Source organism: Euleptes europaea, chromosome 14 (genome assembly GCF_029931775.1).
Source record: "Euleptes europaea isolate rEulEur1 chromosome 14, rEulEur1.hap1, whole genome shotgun sequence".
Taxonomy (NCBI): domain Eukaryota; kingdom Metazoa; phylum Chordata; class Lepidosauria; order Squamata; family Sphaerodactylidae; genus Euleptes; species Euleptes europaea.
The window spans coordinates 37,005,519-37,027,359 of record NC_079325.1 but is presented as its reverse complement, the minus strand read 5'-3'; the positions used below and the strand labels follow the sequence as shown (position 1 = coordinate 37,027,359).

At 43.9% G+C, this 21,841-nt stretch overlaps 1 protein-coding gene across 1 annotated transcript; it reads left to right on the top strand.

Moving 5' to 3' along the window:
* The first annotated feature begins 5,570 nt into the window (after positions 1-5,570).
* On the top strand, positions 5,571-21,285 carry LOC130487101 (ficolin-2-like). The gene is given in 9 exon segments (XM_056860491.1): positions 5,571-5,658; positions 7,922-8,039; positions 8,170-8,202; positions 10,784-10,833; positions 13,242-13,277; positions 13,630-13,757; positions 15,456-15,585; positions 17,316-17,450; positions 21,005-21,285. Coding segments are annotated over 9 exon segments (969 nt in total). The 3' UTR covers positions 21,256-21,285.
* Positions 21,286-21,841: the final 556 nt, after the last annotated feature.

Here is a 21,841-nt window from a genome sequence, read left to right as displayed (position 1 = left end):
CATCTGGCAGTGCACTTTACAAGGTATTATATCAAAACTTTATAAACCTTATATCCTCTGTGGCTAGACGTAAATTAATAACCCTAATCATGGGTCTTTCCGCATGGTAATTTGCTCACACAAGTATCTGTTGCAAAATGTTCAATGTTTCTGGACGTGTTGTAACATCAACAAGTGACAATATACATTAGCCAGGCTAGTGATTTTATATGTAGTCTGTGTTCCAGGCCCGTGTTTTTATGTTTTATTGTGTGCACCAAATAAATATATTACTTTATAAGTATTTTTAGTTTCCAGCTCAACCCTTCATTTCCCTGAACTTTTCTGGTTGAGTTCTTTCCCCCTTTTTTGCTTATATAATTATGTGGCAGCTAGCAGGAAAAAAGCCTCTCTCTTTTTTTTTTGCGGTCACTGGCCACAACTGCATCAGCGTGCCCACTGGTGTGTTCCGTGGAGGTGTTGTGTGAAGCGGCAGCATTGTGACGGACAGGGCTGCCAGAAGTCGTGACATATGGGGGCAAAGCCAGGGGCAGGGATGTTTGTTCTTTCAGTGGCACAGCCCCCCCACAGAAAGATGCCAAGTTCCATTATAAGTCCCTGGCTATCTGCCAGTGGTAGCACAGGCTACAGCAGTGACCCCCCCCATTGACACCAAAGTCGGCCCTCTGCACATTCAGTGCGAGTCGGTAGGGGAGCATATCTCGAACAGGAGGTGCCGTGACAGGCTGCCTTCTGAGGTCCTACACCCTCTGGCGCCTTTGAGGAGGGATAATCCAGCAGCTACAGGATGAGTGGTGGCCCATGGTCTTACCCCTATTCATAGGGGATCAGCCGCTCCCCCCCCCACATGCCACTTCTCCCCCGTCCCATGCCTCGCCCCACCCGGCACCCAGGACAATTGGTAAAAGTCTCTATATGCAGGGAGGGCTTCTTTTGCACACCCAAGGCTGTCCGTGTCCCCTCAGCTCGGCACCCAACATAGCTTGGCCGCAGGTGAGTGGGCCAGGGTAGGTGTGGGAAGAAGCCATGAACTGCGCACTGTGTAGCACAGCCAAAGGGTCCTGCACATCCATAACTGACCCTGAGCCAGCCGACACAGAGGCAAGCAGTGGATGCCCATTGGCAACCCTGTGGGCGCAGATAGGGGCTTTCCCAGCCCCCCTCCAGAGTTTTCGGTTCTGCTTTTTACATTTGTTTTGTTCCCCTGAAATGGGGATGCGGCAACAGTGACTTCAGAGCTAAGAATTCCCACATCCTGTGAGCAGCAAAAATTCTGCTTCATCGGTCTGTGGGTTTATTTCTGCTGGCAAAGGACGTCTGCGGAACAGAATTCTTTCTGACATCCAGCTGCTCTAATTAAGGAGCCGGGGGTCATGGAAGGAACCTCACATCTGTATACATAGATGGGTGCAGCCCTGGACACCCACCTCACATAGCTAGCTCTGAGGGCACAGGCCCTGGGATAAACCGAAGGTGGCTGGAACCTGGTGCACCACCTGCAGCAACCACGTTTTTTGTGATGGTTGTCATTTTTGGCAAGGGAGCCAGACAGAAGCCAGACTTGTGTGATGGTCACGGCACTGATCCTTTTTGCAAATGCCCCCCATCAAAGCCTGAACTCTGCAACTTTCGCTCTTTCCCTTCAATAACATAACCAAATGGGACCTTGCATTTCCCTTTCCTCCTGTGTCTTTAGATGGTAATTACCTTGAGGCAAATTTAGATGGTAATTACCTTGAGGCAAGGACTGGTAGTTGGTTTAGCTGTATCAGTCTCTAAAATGCCATCTGGACTAACTGGTGTGTGTGTGTGTGTGTGAAGTGCCGTCAAGTCGCAGCCGACTTATGGCGCCCCTTTTGGGGGGTTTTCACGGCAAGAGACTAACAGAGGTGGTTTTGCCAGTGCCTTCCTCTGCACAGCAACCCTGGTATTCCTGGGTGGTCTCCCATCCAAATACTAACCAGGGCTGACCCTGCTTAGCTTCTGAGATCTGATGAGATCTGGCTGGCGTGGGCCATCCAGGTCATGGCTACTAACTGGTCTACATTCATATTAATTGTATTTGGGGGTGTATGAATTTGCTCCTTTGGGGTATGTTGTTTGTTGAATTTTCATGGTCATTGCTAATATTCTTGATTATTGTTTCTTTCATGACATTTTAAACATTTACACAGTACATGCCCCCATGTGTCATTTATATACAATTGCTGTAAAAAAATAATGTTGACATTGCATAAATTCAACAGGAAACAAATACAGGGAGGAATAGAGAATGGTCTGAAAGTAAATGCATTCAGTTTGCATAGGAAAAAATGAATCTGAAATGGGGGTTTATGGGTTATGAAATTCAGTAGCCACCTTAACAGTAATAATAAATGAGGGGCTGTTAAGCAGAAGTTTGCATTCATACAAATGACCATTTCGGTCCCCACCTCATCTGCAAATCCATGCACAGACCAAATGCAAAGCAGGATGGAGCCTTTACTAGGTTGATACCTGCACACATAGTATTTGAGAGACTTATACTAACCAGTATTACAACAAGAACCTATTATACCAGATGTTTGAGTAATTGAGAATAGAATTTGCAACATATATGCATGCCTGGTTTGGTTTGAATTGTTTGTATTTGTATTTGTATTCATTAATGTATTTCTGTAAATGTGTGCAGGTTTACAAAGGGTTTTAATTAACCACTGATGAAGGCCCCATAGGCCGAAACACGTTTGGTGTGTGGTTATAGTTATCAACCTCAGGAAATGCCATTGTGCTATTTTAATGTTTTTAAATAATTTTAACTTTTATATAGCGCTTCTAATAAATTATACTTTCAGTATTTATACATAGACTTATATATATTTTCCTTTCACCCAACCTTGGGTACCCAGCTTAAAGAGGGAAGGGACCAGAAGGGAAAGAGGTTGAAGGGAGATGTTCTCTTTGGTCTTCTGGGATGTCTTAAAGCATTCTGGGGTCTTAAGACTGAAGTAGTCAATTGCTGTGATAAGTGGCTAAATTTTTAGATTTTGTATTGCACTGGAAAATACGTTATCTAATTTAACCAGCCACCCCAAGCAATGATACAAACTTTGAAAAAAATTTTTATTGTAAATACTTCAGTAATAGAAATGAAAAAGTAAAATTATGTAAAATGTAAAAAACACAAAAATATATGATTCTTACACATTACATGGAAAAAAATCTAACAGAAATTATAGCATTCTCATACATCAAAAGACATATTTTCACACATCAAAAGACATAAAATGCATTAATCAGACAAAATTCAATTTGATAAACCTTAATCTTTAACTTTGATCCCATGTCAAATGGACAGATGATGCATGAAAATCATATATCAAAATGCATTCTTAAAATAAAATGTCCACTTCACACATCCTTCTTCAAAGGGTATTGACCATGAAGACAAAACAAGTCATTATTAAATTTGCATATAATGCATTTTCATATAATTTAAAGTCTAAACAAAATCACATAGGTAAGGAAATCTCCTTTCTATTCCATTGGTGGGAGGGGGGGAGGAGTGAGAGAGTTTAAAGTGTCACATTGAACCTATTTTTTTCCTGTGCCTTCATTATCAGCAAACCACAAGCCTGTCTGGTCCCTGTTCCCAAGCAGCTGATTTCTGCTAACTGCACTATGTAATATTCTCTCTGTGTCATTCCAAGCATCCTTTTCCATCCATTCACATGTCCCAGTCAGTCTCTTAATGTCTTATTCAGGAAAATTCAAAGAATTCATTCAAATCTATGCTGAAGTTTGTCAATAATCTATACTTTTAATATTAAATATATTGCAAACCACTACAAGATCCAGATGTACCTCAGACCTTTTTTTGGCCATCAAACCATAATTGACTTATGGCGATCTCTTAAGGCTTTGAAGGCAAGAGACATTGGGAGGTGGTTTGCAATTGCCTGCCTCTGAATCACAACCCTGACATTCTTTGGAGGTCTGCCATCCAAATACTAGCCAAGGTCAGGGCTGAGAGTGTGTGGCTGGCCCAAGATCACTCAGCAGGCTTCCATGGCACCAGTGGGGATGTAAACTTGGGTTTCCCAGGTCCTAGTCCGACACTTTACCCACTTCACCATGCTGGCTCTCTACCTCAGACCTACACCAACCAAAAGAAGTTCCAGGAGGGGTTGGTTGGCAAGGGCACCAAGCTTGGAGAAGCAGAAAGCCAAGAGTTCCATGCATCAAGCTCACACCTACAACTTCTGTCCTGCAAGTGGATAATTATACATGGGGAAATCTCTGCAGAACCCTGGACAGCTCCCACTGACTGGACTTGGAGGCCTGGGTTGAATCCCTCCTTGGTGGTTGATCCTGGGACACTCACTGGCTGTTAACGCACGGCTAGAGAGTCGTTGGTTTGTCCCTCTCATTTCTCAAACTTTTATAATCTGTGAGCAAAAAAAAATGCATAAGAGGGACTTGAGTAGCTCTGTACTTCAACAAACTACCAAAGTGTCGGACTGGTGGTAGAGGGCCTGGCTGCCGGGGAAGGCCATCTGGCAGCTGCCGGCTGGGCCGTTGCCCCCAGGTGTCCTCTGCTGCTGCTTCTCTCAGGCCCTCTGCCTTGCTTCCTCCTTGTCCTCCTGTGGCGGTGGCCAGTCCCCTGCCACCGCTTCTCTTGTGCGGCGAAGGTGAAGAGAGAGCCTGCCAAGGGGTGAGCCTTGGAAGAAGGGATGCCAGAAGGAAGCTGAATCGACCCGTGCATGCTGAAATGCTCCTGCAAACACTCCAAGTTGAAGTGAAACAGTGAGATAGGAAAACCAGGTAATGTACCACAAGGGAGTGGGTTGGTCCCATGGGAGGGAGGTGTCCATGCGTTGGGACAAGGGAGATTCGCTACATTCCAGGGACAATTGCAAGACTAAACAGCCATATGTTTTTGACCACTGTCTTTCTCAGCCTCACAGCAGGGTTGTCACCCTGGAGGCACCTGGTTGACCATTGTGTGAATACACTGCTGGACTTGATGGGCCATGGTCTGATCCAGCATGGCTTTTCTTATGTTCTTAACAAAAGTAGGATCATATTACCGTGAGCTCCTGGAAGGAAAACTGGGATAGAAATGTAAGGAATGAATGAAAAACTGCAGGCTGCATTTGTGGGCCAGGCCACATTTGATGACAGGCAGTTATGTGATTCCTCATATCGTTTGTGGGGGTATTTTTAAATGAAAAGCAGCCATGGAAGGCTGCAGTCAGGAGCTGAAGACTGCTGAGTGTGCATTTGTTTGGTGCTATGGAAATCTTGACCACCTTGCCTCTCTGTTTTTCTCTATTTGCTTTTCTTCCCACCAGGGGGAAAAAACCAGCCCCTCATATCAGTCTCTCATGGCTACGTTTTGTTTCTTAAAATGAATTTGGTAGGAGGAAGAATGACATAACTGTAGTGTGGCCAGTGGGGAATCCCCGGGAAGCGGCAGTGAGGCAGAGTTCTGAAGTATTGCAATGCTTATCTTTCATTTTTTTAAACAACCCTTTCAGTTCCTAAATACTCAAGGCAGAGCAGATAGAAACGTTATCCAAGTTGCAGCAATGAGGAGGAACGCAGAGCAAATTTTCATTTTACTGTTCTGCCTGATGAAAGAAGTAGCTCCTGGAAATGCAACCGACACCTGTCCAGGTGAGTCTTAAACAGGGTAACCTGGGACCAGGGTGATCTGCTATAACTTAGGGATGTGATCTGCTGCGTAATGGAAGCTGAAAGGGAATTGGGCTCCGGTTTAGCATCAGGTTACATTTCCATTGTCTTTCATTCACAAACTCTTGAATGTTACTAATTTTCAGAAGTTAGCATTTAACTATATTTTGAAGAAGTGTTTAAAAATAAGTACAGGTCTTTGGGCCTAGTGGTAATTCTGCACCCTAAAAAAACCTCATCCTAAATCCAGTTATTTTTCTTTTTAAATATTTGAATGAAAAAGAATATGAACACACATTTTAATACAAAATCGCATGCATGGCAGGTCAGGTATTAACCTTGAGTGTGAGTTGATTTTGATATTTATTTGCTTCATTCATACCCTACTTTCTTCCCTGCTGGGAACTCAAAGTGGCATACATTTTATCCTTCCAACAACCCTGTGAAGTAGGTGAGGCTGAGAGTGTGTGACTGATCCTGGGTTACCCAGCGATCTTCTGTGTCAGAGTAAGGATTCCAACCTGGGTATGAGAGAAGGGGTCATTGCGCTACCACCCGCTCTCCTGATACACCATTTTGTTTACACACCCTATTCACTTACTCTGGGAACAGGCTGTGGCTCTGTAGTGGTAGATCCCCTGCTTTGCTTGCAGCAGATTCCAGGCACAGCATTCCCTCACAAATCAACAAAGGTTTTGGGTTTGTACCACGCTTCTGCCTTGCAGCAGGTAGTGTTGGTTGAGAAGGCAGAGACCTTGAAGGACATTGTGCTCCCCACTTTTGATGGCATTCAGCTGACCCTTGCAGACTCAGTGAAGAGCCTTGGGGATATACTGGACCCAGTGTTATTGCTGGAGAAGCAAGTTAACACAGCTGCAAAAAAGCCGTTCTCCCAACTTAGCCTAACCCATAAGATGGCCCCTTACCTTGATACAGCTGATCTGGCCACCCGGATCCACACCACCATGGCATCCATACTAGACTACTGTAATGCACTGTATGTTGGTCTTCCCTCATAATCAATTCCAGTTGGTGCAGAAAGACGCAGCTCGGCTATTATCCAGAGCTAGATGGAGCATGCATATTACTCCCATTCTACAGTCACTCCACTAGCTGCCCATCAGTTACTGGGCTTAATTTAAGGTACTGGCTATTACATACTGAACCCTTCATGGCCTTGGACCCTCATGTTTGTGAGATTGCCTTTCCCTCTGTGCTCCACCACAACAGTTGCGATCATCTGAGCAAAGTCGTCTGCAGGTGCCAACCTGCAAATGGGTAAAATCAACAACTGCACATATATGTTCTTTCTCCGCTGTGGCCACCACCTTATGGAATAGCCTGCCTGAGGAGGTCAGGAAGGCTCCCTCTCTCCTGGCTTTCCTCAAATTATGCAAAACTGAATGATTCAAAAGAGCTTTTATACACAGGCAATAGAGTTGCACTGTAATAAAAGTTACTTTGATAAGTTATTAGGGGACTATGGTCTATGCCAGTGGTTCTCAACCTTTTTCCTTGGCCCCCTTCCAACCTTGTTTCCTTCCTGTGGCCCCCCCTGTCCTACCGGTAGAAAGGTAGCTATTTAAATGTTTTGTTTGTAAATAGCCAAGGAACAAAGAAGCATAAACAGCCACACAAAATGCACACATGCAGTTCTTATTGGGAAACAAATTTACAAAAAATACCCCACAAAAAGGGAATACAACATGCTAATAAACAACAATGTTCACATACAAGGGAGAATAAAGCCTCTACCACCGTTGCACAAGATGACAGTAATACAAAAATCCACAGTTGCAAACGATGCATAGAAGTGCAATGAAGAAAGTCATGTATTAGGTTTTCCATCCACTGAAGGTACAAATTGTATTTCTTTTCTGTTTTCTTTTCTCGGTCACTTCTCTGTTTCCTTCACTTCTCACTTCCCTCTGTGACCCCCTAGTTTCGTGTAATTTTGTATCATTTAATGTGTCATGTTAAGACTTATGTTTTGCTTCAGTTCTGTTTTTAGATATCTGGTTGGTTGGTTGGTTCTACAAACTTAATCCTACTGTTCATTGTATACCCCATCCTGTCGATTGTATTGACTCACTCTGTGTTAATCCGCCCTGAGTCCAAGTGAGAAAGATGGACTATAAATGATGTAAATAATATGTGGATTAACGCCTCTGGAGCTCATGCTTAGCTGGATATGCTTCATGTCAGCAGGTTGCTCTTTATGGCAAATATCACAATTTCTCTGCAGATGTGAGTATCATGTGCCGGAACGGTGATGAGAAGTTCGCCATCCTCCGAGGAGGTCCAGGGGTTCCCGGTGCAACAGGGCCCAAAGGAGACCCAGGCCCTGATGGCGCAACAGGTAGGTAATTATGTGGGTGTCAGTTTTGTTTAAAAACTAGATTCTGGGGTTGAGACTGGCCCAGAAACCATGTTGTAAATACCCAGTTTGTGTGGAATGCTGGGCAGGGAAGTAGTTCACCCAGATGTGGCAAGGCAAGGGTGAAGAGGGATCGGGGGAAGGCAGCCATAGCCAGCAAGGACCACCCACATTGGAGGCTCCCAACTGCCAAGACCAATGAACAAGCCTGATCCAGAAACCCTTATAGGTTACAAAGGGTTGCCAGTTCTGGGCTTGTAAATACCTGGGGGTGAAGCCTGGGGAGGGGAGGGACCTCAATGAAGTTGACTATCCAAAGCAGCCATTTTCTGCAGGACAACTTATCTTGGTTGCCTGGAGATCAATTGTAATAGCGGGAGATTTCTAGGTACCACCTGGAGGTTGGCAACCCTAATGTAACAATGGTAGCAATGTTACATTTCAGGTTAGGATTACCAACTTCAAAGTGGGGCCTGGAGTTCTCCCAGAATTACAACTAGGATTGCTACCACTGTCTTGAGAAATTCTTGGAGATTTGAGGGCAATGCCTGGGGAAGGTGGAGTCTGAGGAGGAAGAAGCTCAGCAAGGGTGTGCTGCCATATCCTTTCACATTACATCTAAGTAATGTAATGTTATCTCCTCCCCTTCCTGTGAAGGCATTTCTTCCCACCAAAATTCAGACAATAAATTTAAATTTCGTGCAAAATATCACTCAACCTCAAATTAGTGTTAGGGATATGAATCCAATCTGAAGACCTGTAGGAGGACACCAGCCAACAGTACCCCAACCCCTTTCTCAATTCCCAACCCGCCTTAGTGCCTTTAAAGGCAACTATCAAACAGTTTCTCTTAATATTGTCGAAGGCTTTCATGGTCAGAGTTCATCGGTTCATTTCTTATGGCATACCATAAAGATTAAGAGAAATGCAAGTCCTAGAACATCCATTCTCTGTAGCTGATTTAGGACTTCCATTTCTCCTAGGTTCTTTGGTTCCTTGTTGCCTACTAGGAGGCAATGACAAAATAAAATATAATAATAATAATAATAATACCTCCACAAAGAAACACCAGGACCAATTGCAGCTATAGGCACATCTTTAACAATTAATCCATAACATATATACGAAGTCCATCGTTTGATCCACTGGGACCACTAGAGAGTGCCATAATTCTTTCATCAGAGCTCATCTTGGCCTTTGACTCCCTTATTCCTTTTTTTGTTCCTTCTCTTTAGTTCTTTTTCTGTTCCTCCCCCCTCTTCTCTCCTTCCATTTTCCTCATCCCCCTCTTCTTGGTCCCTTTTATCCCCAGTCCTTGCCCAGTTTCCCAGCCATGCCCTGCCCACCTGGAGAAAAATGCCCTGCCCCTTAGATGTTTAATGAGTTAAGTGGCAGTTGAAGTTTTGCATGGCATGGAGGTAAGTAATATCACCTGGTAAATAGCATCCCATTAAGTATCTGTCAAAGAGGCGGGATAGTTTTTTCTCCAGGTTGTTTGCACCTCTGCCCTCTCAGGATCCCTTCTCTTGTCTAAGTGAACATGCCAGCACTGTTGCAGCTGCATCCTTCGTGGAACTGCCCCTTTCAGCAGAGCGGGGCTGGCTTTGCCCCACCAGGCCTGGATGAGGGCCCGATGCTGCTGTAGGGATGTTGGTGCTGGCAGGCACACCCCTGCTCCACCAAAGAAGCTTCTAACAGCGACACATCCCGCAGCTCCCTTACTTCAGCTGGATGTAGGATTGCCAGGTGGCTGGTTTTGGTGGGCAATTGCCTGCCAATCCACCCAGCTGCTCCAGAGCTGTGACCATGTGCACATGCGATGAAATCACTTCTGGGGGTTTGAGTGCTAAAGTGGCCGTGGCAATGTGGTACTTCTAAAAGTACTTCCGGAAGTAATGTCATCCCGTGTGCACACATGCAGCCACCCCAGCCTCATCCCCTATAATCTCCTGCCGATCAAGAGGGGGGACCTGGCAACCCACAACAACACAAGCCTTTATTGGCATATGAAAAGGAAGAACATACATTTGGATAAAACCGAGTACAATAAATAAAATTGGATAAAACCATCCCAAATCAGCCATTAAGGAAAGCTACAGGGGAATGAGCAAGACCTGGCAACCCTAGCTGGATGCCTCTGCTATCCTGCACCCCCCACTGATTCTGTGAGGGGGATGGTTTCATCAGGGGGCCACTGTGGCTGCTGCATTCCTTTAGGGAAATTTATGTAGCCTGGACATCAGTTGTCCTTCTGGGGGAACTCCAGGCCACTACCTGGCTGTCAACTTGGAAGGCTTTAAGAGGGGAGTGGACATGTTCATAGAGGATTCTGGAGGATCCATTACTACTAGTCAAAATGGATACTAGTTAGGATGCATACCTCTTCTCTCCAATATCAGTGGAGCATGCCTGTTATATAGGGTTGCCAACCTCCAGGTGGTGACTGGAAATCTCCCGCTATTACAGCTGATCTCCAGGTGACAGAAATCAGTTCACTTGGAGAAAATGACCACTTTGGAAGGTGGACTTTATGGCATTCTACCCCATTGAAGTCCCTTCCATCCCCAAACCTCACCCTCTTCAGGCTTCACCCCCAGAATCTCCAGACATTTTAATAAATAAGTAAGACTCTAGTCCTTTTCTCCTCCAAAGGAATCCAACCCAGGCAGTGCTGCCCATGGGACTGCTAGCCATTTGGAGGCCACGAGACCAAGTAACCAATGTGTTTACACTTTCATTCTCAGGGGACAAAGGAGAGCCAGGGAGCCCTGCAACTTTTGGTGAGTAAACCCCTCTTCCCATCTTTTGCATTCACTAGGATATCCGGTTTAGAGCACTTGTGGAGTGACTCAGCAAAAAACCTTCAAGTAGAATGAGCAGGAGTGAGCAAGCGAGTGAGCTGTTCCTTAAGGTACCATGGATTAATGAAAGTCTTGTTAAAGTTCTTCTGTGATATAAATTTTAGGAAAGATCAACCCTTTTAGTCTCTTTTAATCTGTTTATTTTGGATTGCTGTTGTGTTCCTGCCACTCTGTGTGGTCAGAGAGTTGCAGTGGTCTCATGCAAACATAACATTTTCTCTACAGGAGTCATCATTACCTTTTGTCTACCTACATCCCACTATAGCACTCTGTACATGCACAGAAGCAACATCACCTTTTATTGTCTCTCTTATGACCATTTATTCTCACATAAATACATCACATGGTGTTTAACACTTTCATTTCTTCATGCTATCAATTGTGTTTATTTCCCCCTAGGACATCTAATCAAAATTATTGCCACATGTTTTTTTCTCCTTTTTGTGGGACACCCTGCCAGTCATTCCCTCTGATAATAAAGGGTGGGGGGAGAGATACATCTTTTTGGGGGTTCCCTCCCCTTCTCTCTATTTGTTGACCAGTTTGTGTAAAATGGGACTTAGGTGACCCATTGTATCCCTTATTTTCTTTCAAGTCAGTTTAAGTCATTTTTGGACGCTTCCTTCCTTTTTGAATTATGTGGTGCTACTACAATAGTATTCAGCTTATATTTCATATTCTTCAAGTATCATGGGGGTGGGGACAAGCCCCAGAGTTCTTGTCCTGCTCCCTTTAGTCTCAAGGTTGTTTTTTGCCTCACCACCATTGCTATTTGCCTTTCTCTGCAAGTCAAATGATTTTTCCCTCCCATTGCCCAATAGCACTCTGTGCATGCATAGAGGCACTTTTTTCCTTTTTGTTCTCACCCTCGCCTCTTCTAGAAATTAGTAACGCTTTCTTTTCAGGATTATTTATCTGTTTTGTGACAACTGCATGTTTTTGTAATATGCCTATGGACTCAAACATACATGGGCCATTGTAGCTTTATTCTGTTAGAATGGATTGTTTTTGTTCCATGAACTTGGCCTCTCTACAGATCTCTGACCTGTTGAGGCACCCTCTTCTGTTTGGTCCTTTCCCCCCGTCATCTTCGACTACAGAGGAAAAGGGGGAGGGGAGATAGACCCTTTCCCCAATTTCCCCCCTCTTCTTACAGTGGTCAGCCTTTTTCTCCTGTTAATAAAATCTCAGTGCTTTATGAATGCTACCACCTAATACAAAGTGTATACTGTTTTTGGTCATTTATGCCAGACTTCTTAAGGCTTCTCCCTTATATATTCTAGCTTGCTCTTAATATAACTTGTCTCTATCATATGGATATCCACCAGCTTTTTAGAACTTAATAGCAACTATGTACTCTCTCTCCTTGGGGAAAAAAAGGGTGGGGGAGAAAACAAAAAGGTGTTTTTTTTTACATTTGGGTTTCATTGCTTTTGTGTGTTCTACCTTTGACTGTATTGGGGAAGAACTGTTCAGCCCTTCCCAGACCTCTACCTGCTCTCTTTCATAAGAAGGGTCACCCGAAGTAGGGGCTTCCTTCCACCCTTACTGTGACAGTTTAAAATGCCTGGTCATCCATGGCCAAATCCAAGATTCAACTACAAAAAGTCGCTTTGCAACCTCTTTCTTAGCAGCCACCTCTAATTATGCATGCCCTGCTAGCCCCTTTCAGTTAGCACTCCCCCTGCAAGGTCTTTTCACTCAAGGAGCTGACTGCATTTGGCTCTCTCCACCTCAGTGCATTTTTTTCTCCTCTCAGCCCCGCTCCGAGGCACAGCATTCTAGCCAAGTGCCTCTCCAGCCGGTCTCTGCCCTCAGCCCAACGCAGGTCTCTGCCCTCAGCCCAACGCAGTCACCACCTGGTTTCCAGCCTGTATGTTCAGTTCCTCTATGCCAACTCCTGGCAGGAGACGCCTGCCTGCAGTAACACGGGTCAAATTGCTGCAGCCTCCCTGCAAAACTGTATGCCCTGGGTCCCCAGACCTCCATTACTCTTTTGGCTTCCTTCTGATTATGAATGCCTTTTCCTCCTGTCAGAGGTTGCCTCACTCTCCCCGTGCATTTTGCCTGTGTTTTCCAGATGCCGTTTTAGACAGAATCTGGAAAATGCAGGCAAAACACATGGGAAGAGTGAGGCGCCCTCTGATAGTTGGGAAAAGCATGCATAATCAAAAGGAAGCTCCAAAGCAATCAGCAGGGGTGACTGCGGGGAAATGTCCCTGCATAAAAGGCCAGAGAATTGTAGGATGGAAAATGGTAGGGCAGAGTAGTTATTTGTTTTTCTAGTCTGATTTGCTTTCCTTCTCTTGCTGTGTCCTTTTACGCAGGAGAGAAGGAGCTGAATGACCTCCACTGTAAACAGGGTAAGTGTTTTCCCAGAACCTCTTCACATTTAAAATGTCACAGCCTGTACTCTGGGCTCTGAGTGCTCTGGGCAGCAGAAGCTGCTTGACCCATGACCATTGTTCTCTTGCCTCAGTTGGCCAGACGTTGGTGACTTTCAGCACAAACCTTTTGTTTCCCCCAGCCCAATATTGATCCAGCTGATGGGAGATCAGAGAGTGCCATTTCCTGAGACTTTTGTTTCTTCCAAGGGCCCAGTTCTTTTCTCCAAACTGGGATTCTTTATACTCTGCTGGCTGTGCCACAAAGCAAAAAATCTGTGATTTATGGTACAATTTCCCTCCGCGAATACTGCTTTCCTCTTCCATCTAGGGGCAAAGAACTGCAAAGAGCTCTTGGCCAAGGGGGTGATCCTGAGCGGCTGGTACACCATCTACCCCCAGGACTGTGTGCCCCTGATTGTATTGTGCGACATGGACACAGAGGGAGGCGGCTGGATTGTAAGTTCAGTTTGAAAGGAAAAGAAGAGATTGGCTCCTTTTCTTCCTAGGAGTGGCTATAAGTCTTATGCCCTTTACTTTCTAAGCAGGACAAAGTTAAAATTTGCTCAAGCTGCCTATTTTGGATGGGAAAGACTGTTGAGATAATGTATGTGAATCCTTTGAAAGGAGCTATGTAAGTATTCCTCATTATTATCTGACTGTGTGCCATATGCTGAAGTCCAGAAAAGATTTTTCTGACTTGCCTTCAATCTACCTAATAAACTATGATAAATTATCATAACTGTACTCGTTTTCATAATATGCCATGTCTTCAGAGGCCAGTCTCTCAGTAGGGGGTCTTTTTCTGGTCCTCCAATATTAAGAATTTTTTAATACAAGAATTTTTAAAATACAAGTCTGGTCCTCACATTAATTCCTGTACTTCTTTCAAAAAATGACTGCTTTTCTTGCATCTCGACCAAATAGGTATAAAATCAACAAAAGTGAGAAGACTGGGAATGTGATGAATTTATAAAGATTTGGGAGAGGTATAGATAAGTATTCATGCAGGGGGTTGTTTCAAGTTCTTCAGCAATCTATTATAAAGATTGTTCTGTGGCAAGGACAGCAAGCAATTCTTTTTCTTGGGAAAGGTCTAATTTATATACGTACTGTGATTTTATTTGATAAACAGATGTTTCTCATACATAACACAACAAGACATGTGCAAAAAGGTGAAATAGAATCCAGGAAAGAATAATGTCAATAGAAATCTCACCGTCATTGAAAAGTAGCTGGTTAATTTGGAATCACATTAAAATCTTCCCTCTGAATCTTCCCTGTACAGTAATAATGAAGGCATCACTGGATATTGATAAGTTCAGGGGAAAACAGAAATTGACCTTCAGTGTATATCAAAAATAGATTGGAATTAGAATTGTAAATTAGTTGTAGAAAATTAAATCTGTGATATAGCCCTGAAAAGCCTTTTAAAATTAAGGAACAGTGGACCATTTGATTGCCAGCATCAACGTCCACTGTTCCTTAATTTTATAAGAAAAAGAATTGCTCGCTGTCCTTGCCACAGAACAATCTTTATAATAGATTGCTGAAGAACTTGAAACAACCCCCTGCATGAATACTTATCTATACCTCTCCCAGATCTTTATAAATTCATCACATTCCCAGTCTTCTCACATTTGATGCTTTCTGCCTTATTCCAAAATATCCAGTCTTTCAAGGGAATAGCTGTATATAATTATTCAACAGACCAGCTGTAACTTCTATCTGAAGATTTCCTACCAGTGGAAGAGTACAACTAAATATTGTTATATAATTTTTTTTTACTTTAGGGACACATTGCAACCCTAACCAGAGTTATGCCCTTCTAAATCCATTGAAGTTAATGGACTTTGAAGGATGTAACTGTATTTAGGATTGCAGTGTGATTCTTCTTTGAATTATTACAATATTATTCTTCCCTCAGTCACTGTGGTCTCTGGACAGAAAAGGGAACTTGGGGCTTCTCTTCTCTCTCCATACCCTTGAGAGAGTGGCAGAAGCCACCGTGGCACAACATAGAACCATGGTGTCAGGGGAGTACCTGTTTTCCTTAATACCCTCTTCTGGTATCTATTATCCCCCAACCACCCCCATTATATTTCATGCCACTGTTAGGAGAAGATCAAACTGAAAAGTCATCTTTCTTCCTTGCAGGTGTTCCAGAGACGGGCTGACGGCTCTGTGGATTTTTACCGGGACTGGAACTCTTACAAGAGAGGATTTGGAAGCCAACTCACTGAATTCTGGCTGGGGAATGACAACATTCACCTCTTGACTTCATTAGGTAAACTGCATACCACCTTCCATTTCACCCTCATGCTGACTGGGGTTTTCTCTTTTATTACAATCATTACTCAGTTTGGCAAACATGACAGCACCATGCCTAGCAGTAGGGCAGTGAAACAGGGCCAGCCACAGACCAGGTGAGGATTTCTGGATATTTGATTATAAATTGAAGAAAAAAATCTTAAATGGACCAGTGAATGATGAGCATCATGGTTAGGTTCTAGGACCTACAGCTGAGCATCAGCTAAAGAGGGAAAAAAGGGAAACCAATTGTGGCAGGAGAAATTGGCCTGATCAAACCTCTAGTTGCTTATTGCAAGCAAAATGGGGATGAAGCTAGTTTTGGGGGGTATATTTTATGAGGCAGGCATAACCCTAGCCAAATACCTCCCCCCCACCGACATTTCCCATATAGCATAGGGAAACAGAGGTAAGTCCTCACTGCTCTTTACCATTATTGTCTATGGCTGGATGACAAACCTAGGCCCAAATGTTAATAGTCCACAGGACAAATTGCTGAGATTCAGAACTAGGTAATCATCTAGTCAGAGAGCTCCGAAGTCTCATTATTTCATTGTGTACAGAGGATTTCATAGCTGGGTTCCTTATAGGCCCTAACGTTCTCGGCAAGATTACAGTTGGATGCTCTGTAGCAAGAACAAGAAAATGGATGCACCCACAGAGAGTCCAATCTGTCCAATCCCTTTTTAAAGCCATCTATGCTTTTTGGGGGGGGGGCATCAATACATCCTCTATATATTTTGATACAGGCAGTTCAGTAATGTGTCACTTCAGGAGTGGGCCAAGATGTAACCATTGCATAAGATGTCGTCCCAGTGGAAAGGCTTCAGCAGAAAGTCCATCAGCCCATTCCAGAGATTCTTGCCGAATCTCTTTAGGAAATGGTGTGACCTCCCCGCCAGCATAAGTGTGTGTAATCACGAGATTACACACACGCTGGCGGGGAGGGCGGCTCTGGTGCAGTGGCCACGCCGGTGCAGGGGGGCATTCCCGGGGTGGGGCTCGGGGAAAAGCCACTGGTTAGGCGGCTTCCTATCACGGTTCAGCCTGTTACGCTGGTGCCGGGAACAGCAGTGCTGCGCCTGCTTTTTAGTAGGCGCAGCCTTGCTGTTTTCAATGGGGCTTTTAGCCCCGTTGAAAACAAAAAAAGCCTCTCCCCCGCTGACTCTGCACGCTGCCAGCTCAGGAATGGGCTGTGAGTTTCCCAAATCTTTTCCTCTTTCACAACAACTCCCAGGGAATGTTCAGCAATATCCCACCTATTTCTTCTTTTGTTCCTGGGTTTCAGTTTTTAAAATTCCACTTGGACATGAATCTGTTCTTCTGGAAGACAGGACACAGTGCCTTATATCCTGAATGCCTTATATCCTGAAAAATAACCTGTGTCTTTTTTTAATATACGGTATTTATGTTGAAATGTTCTATGTAATTTAATTTTATGTAAAGTAAGATGAGAGATTGCATTTTCCTGTGGGTACAGTCCATGGAGCAATCAGCCTTGCACAGGCACTGTTGAAAAACAGAGTATGTAGTGCACAAGCAGAATTATGCACTTGTGAGCAATCCCATGCACATTTCAGCAAACCTTGTATGAAAGGTTCTTGATAGATTGTGACTGGATTAGTTCCTTGATCTGTCTCTGGAATTGAGGATGTTCTTACTGCAGACTCTGAATGTAGCAACATAATATCTTTCTATTTTGGATAGGAGAAAATGAGCTGCGTGTTGATCTCACTGATTTTGACAACACACACACTATGGCCAAATATCAGTCCTTCAGAATTGCAGGGGAGGCAGATCAGTACCGTCTGGCACTTGGAGCCTTCCTTGGGGGCACTGCAGGTACGTGGCTGTTGACTTTTTGGACTCTGCTACAGTCAGAAGAGAAAACTATAATGCTTCGGAGAAGGAATGTTGCAGCTGCCTTATCAACTGCAACTAGTTTCTACCAAATGTATCAAACTGTCCTCAAAACCAAGTGGAGATGGCCATAGGAGAGTTAAAGTGAAGAACGAAAAGGCAGTTTGCTGTAGGCTTAAGGTGCATTCAGCTGTCACACACATACACAAACCCTGATTGTCTGAGACAGGTACAACCCTGGTTAAACTCAGGCTTGTGTGTTCCATGCCTCCTTCTGTCCTACCCTCCTCTCATACTCTGTGTTAGTTGAAGACAGAAATCTTCATCTAACTCCAATGAGTTGTGGTCTTGACATGTGATTGCCTGGACTGTTTAGGATTATTTTCCTTCACAATAACTAGGGTTCTTAACCAGGATTCAATGGTGGTTAAAAATCCTACATATAGATGGAGAATTCACATGATGTTGTGCTTTAATTTGCCTCTTTTTTGGCTTTTCCCTGGCCTTGCTATGTTCTTTCCTAAACCTGCTTTACCCCAATCTTTTAAGAAAGAAAACGGTCCAAGTGCATTATCATGCCATCTGGACAGGAATTTGCACATTTTCAGCAGTCCCCCGTACACACATCAGCACAATATTCCTGCTGTAAGCCTCTTGCAGGTGCCATTTTGATGTATGATGTTTGTTGTAACCCACTCTGAGCCTGGCCTGCCGGGAAGGGCAGGATATAAATGCAATAAATAATAATAATAATAATTTTCCTAGCCATGCCATACCATTCCACTGGAGGACTTTTGGGGAAAAAATGGTAATTGTTCTAGTGCTATAATGCTCACACTAGTATGCTATAGCAATTACCAGTTGTTGTTTTTAAAAAGCCCTCAAAAAGCATTTCAGTGTTGCATTGGGGAAAATGGTGGCCACAAGGGGCTGGTGGTAGGAAAGTGCAAGGAAAATCCCACATTTGCAGCAGCTATGAAAGCAATATGGAGAATCCATATTATGTGGAATTAACTTGTGTGTGACACTAGCCTCAGTTATGGGCCATGCCCTCATTTGGACTTCACTGCTAATTGGAATTAATTGGACTTCCATCTTCAGTCTTGACATAGGGAAAGAAGGAAGGTTCACATGGGCCTGAAGTTTAACCACATACGAGCCAGATTTGTTTGCAACATCTGAATTGAATTTGTAGTAAGGAATGGACTGTCCACAAAGAATGCCACACTTTTAAAAATCGGTTAACTATTCTTTTCTCATTCTAAGCAATAACTCCTACAACTTCATACAGGATCAGCCTCTATTTGCACTCCTCTATGGGTAGGCTGACCATATTTCCTTGAGACAAAAACGGGACATTGGGATGGAAAAAATTGGACAGGGGTTATGTAATATTCTGTAATCATGAAAAAGCATGATGATAAAAAAAAGTTTTATTACCCAAACATATTGAGCTTCTTCAGTGACAGAACCCATGCAAAAATTTATGTCGACGTAGAGGGGAACTGGCTAAAATCAAATTGAGAAGTTTAAAAATAATACTGTTATTTTATACTACATACAACATTTCACTATATTATAGTTGTTTTAGCTAATCACTATATTTCTCAAAAGGTAAAGGTCCCCTGTGCAAGCATCGGGTCATTCCTGACCCATGGGGTGACGTCACATCCCGACGTTTCCTAGGCAGACTTTGTTTACGGGGTGGATTGCCAGTGCCTTCCCCAGTCATCTTCCCTTTACCCCCAGCAAGCTAGGGGACTAGAGCAACTGCCCTATGAGGAGCAGTTGAAATGCTTAGGGCTGCTTGGCTTGGAAAGAAGGCAGTTAAGGGGGAGGCAGTATAGAGGTCTATAAAATTATGCATGGTACAGGGAGAGTGGACAGGGAGAAGCTCTTCTCCCTCTTTCATAATACTAGACGTGGGTTCATCTGTTGAAGCTGGAGGGTGAGAGATTAAAAACTGATAAAAGGAAGTATTTCTTCACACAATGCACAGTTAAATTGTGGAACTCCCTGCCCCAGGATGTGGTGATGGCTGCCAACTTGGAAGACTTTAAGAGGGGAGTGGACATGTTCATGGAGGAGAGGGGTATTCATGGCTACTAGTTAAAATGGATACTGGTCATGATGCATACCTGTTCTCTCCAGGATCAGATGAGCATGCCTATTATATTAGGTGCATTGGAACACAGGCAGGAGAATGCTGCTGCATCATCTTGTTTGTGGGTTTCCTAGAGGCACCCAGTTGGTCACTGTGTGAACAGACTGCTGGTCATTCCACTCTGGGGTGGGGGCTGTCATTCCAGTTCCATAACACTTGTGCTAGTCCTGGGGGCTGTCATTCCATCTTGGGGGATGTCATTCCAGTCCCAGAACACTTCTGGAATTGGATTGACATACCCTGGGGCTATCAATCCAGTTCCAGAACACTTCTGCTCATCCCAGGGGCTGTCATTCCACTCTGGGGGCTGTCATTCTGGTCCCAGAACGCTTGTGCTAGTCCCATGGGCTGTCATTCCAGTCCCAGAGTAGTGTATCTGGGTTTAAAGACCTTACTGGAAAATCCATTCCACATTTTCTTTGCAACTCTTTTTGTGCTGTAATGTATGCAGCTCAAGCAATAAGCTCAATGGAGCTCATGCAAGCCAATTGGCAACCCAGGCTTCCATTATCTTCAATGGGCTGTGCATCCTCTCCTATTGTTACTAATCGGCTAGCCTGTCATTCGTTTTAGTGCATCCGGGCTTCACCTCCTTGCTTTCACCCACTCTCAGAAACTAGCCGCAATGATCCCGAGGTGGCCAGAGGGGAGGGGAAGGCAAGCCTTGTGCCTTTTTTGGCATGCAGCTTCAGAGGCTCGCAACAGCACAGCGGGTGGGAACGTGTTGATTGATGGGCCACTTTTTGTTTCCACCCATAACTGGAAAGTTGTGCCTTTTCCTTCCGAGTGTAAAATAAAGCTGTGTGGTGAGGGTGAGGGAACAAAACTGGCTTGGCTTATTCAAAATGGTACAAAATAGACATTTTAATTAAAAAGATGGGACGACCAGGAAATATGACAAAAATGGGACTGTCCCGTTCAAAACGGTATGTATGGTCAGCCTACATATGGGGCCCTGATCAAGACCTCTTCTACCAAACACTACTATCTCAGAGGTGATACATTCTTGTAGAATGAAAACATGTAGTTCACATTTTTCTGTATTCAGCTGTTGTGTCCATCCAGGTAGCACTTTCAAATGGCTCCAGACATTAGGCTTTTGTGTGTGGAATCAGTTCAGATGTCTACCACCCGGACATAAAATTAAGAGAAACCAGCTGATGTTCAAGCACATGTGAATAAGCTCTAGATGACTGGGATCTAAATGTATGAACTAATTCCATTGGAAGACCTTGAACCAGAGGTGATGCAAAGGTTTTTGGGGAACTGATCTGTGCAACCTTAGCTTCTGCGCTGATCACGTAATGGACATGTATGTATGTGTGAACCAGTGCAGTCTACCGTAAACAAGAATGTAATCTGTCATTTGCAGGTGATTCACTCACTTACCACAACAGCATGCCTTTCTCCACCAAAGACAGACAGCAGGATCCTGGCAACAATAAATGTGCTGTGACTTACAAAGGAGCCTGGTGGTACAACAACTGTCACCACAGCAACCTCAATGGGATGTACTGGCTTGGGGCTCACTCCTCTTTTGCTGATGGTGTGAACTGGAATTCTGGCAAAGGATACAACTATTCCTACAAACGCTCAGAAATGAAATTCAGGCCACAGGAATAGTCAAGATTGGGGAGAGACAGCTATGAAGGCAGGAAGAAGCAGGAAGATCCTTGACTTTCTCTTCAGTTGCATTTTGAGTAGATGACACTTCCTGGATAGAGCAGCTAAAGACACTTTTTGAGAAGCGGATACTGCGTTATCTGCTGTCAGGTAGATTGGTCAATTGTGTGAGAGATGTGGCAGTTTTTCTCTTCAGTGTGTCATGGAAAAATTAAATGTAATTTCCTCTTTTTCAAAAGTGTGAAATGGTAGATCAATAGCCAATAGCTGTTAAATCTAGGGAAAAGAAAAAAGTTTCCCAGGTTGCTCCCAGGATTAGGGAATGTAAAGTAGACATCTTGCAAATCCTCCATTTTAATAGCGCTTCCTCTACAGGAAAGCATCCTCGTGGCCTTTGTCCCAGGCTAATGAATACAGTGGCAAAAGGTTCAGTTTGGACTTTCTGCCTCTGACATGCAAATATCTTTAGCCAGCGGGAATCCCAACCAAATCAACAACTTCACACGTTAGTTTATACAGACATGTATCTTTCGCATGCCTACTGAGCAGAAATAAACAACCCTTGGATAATATAAGGATTTTGGTT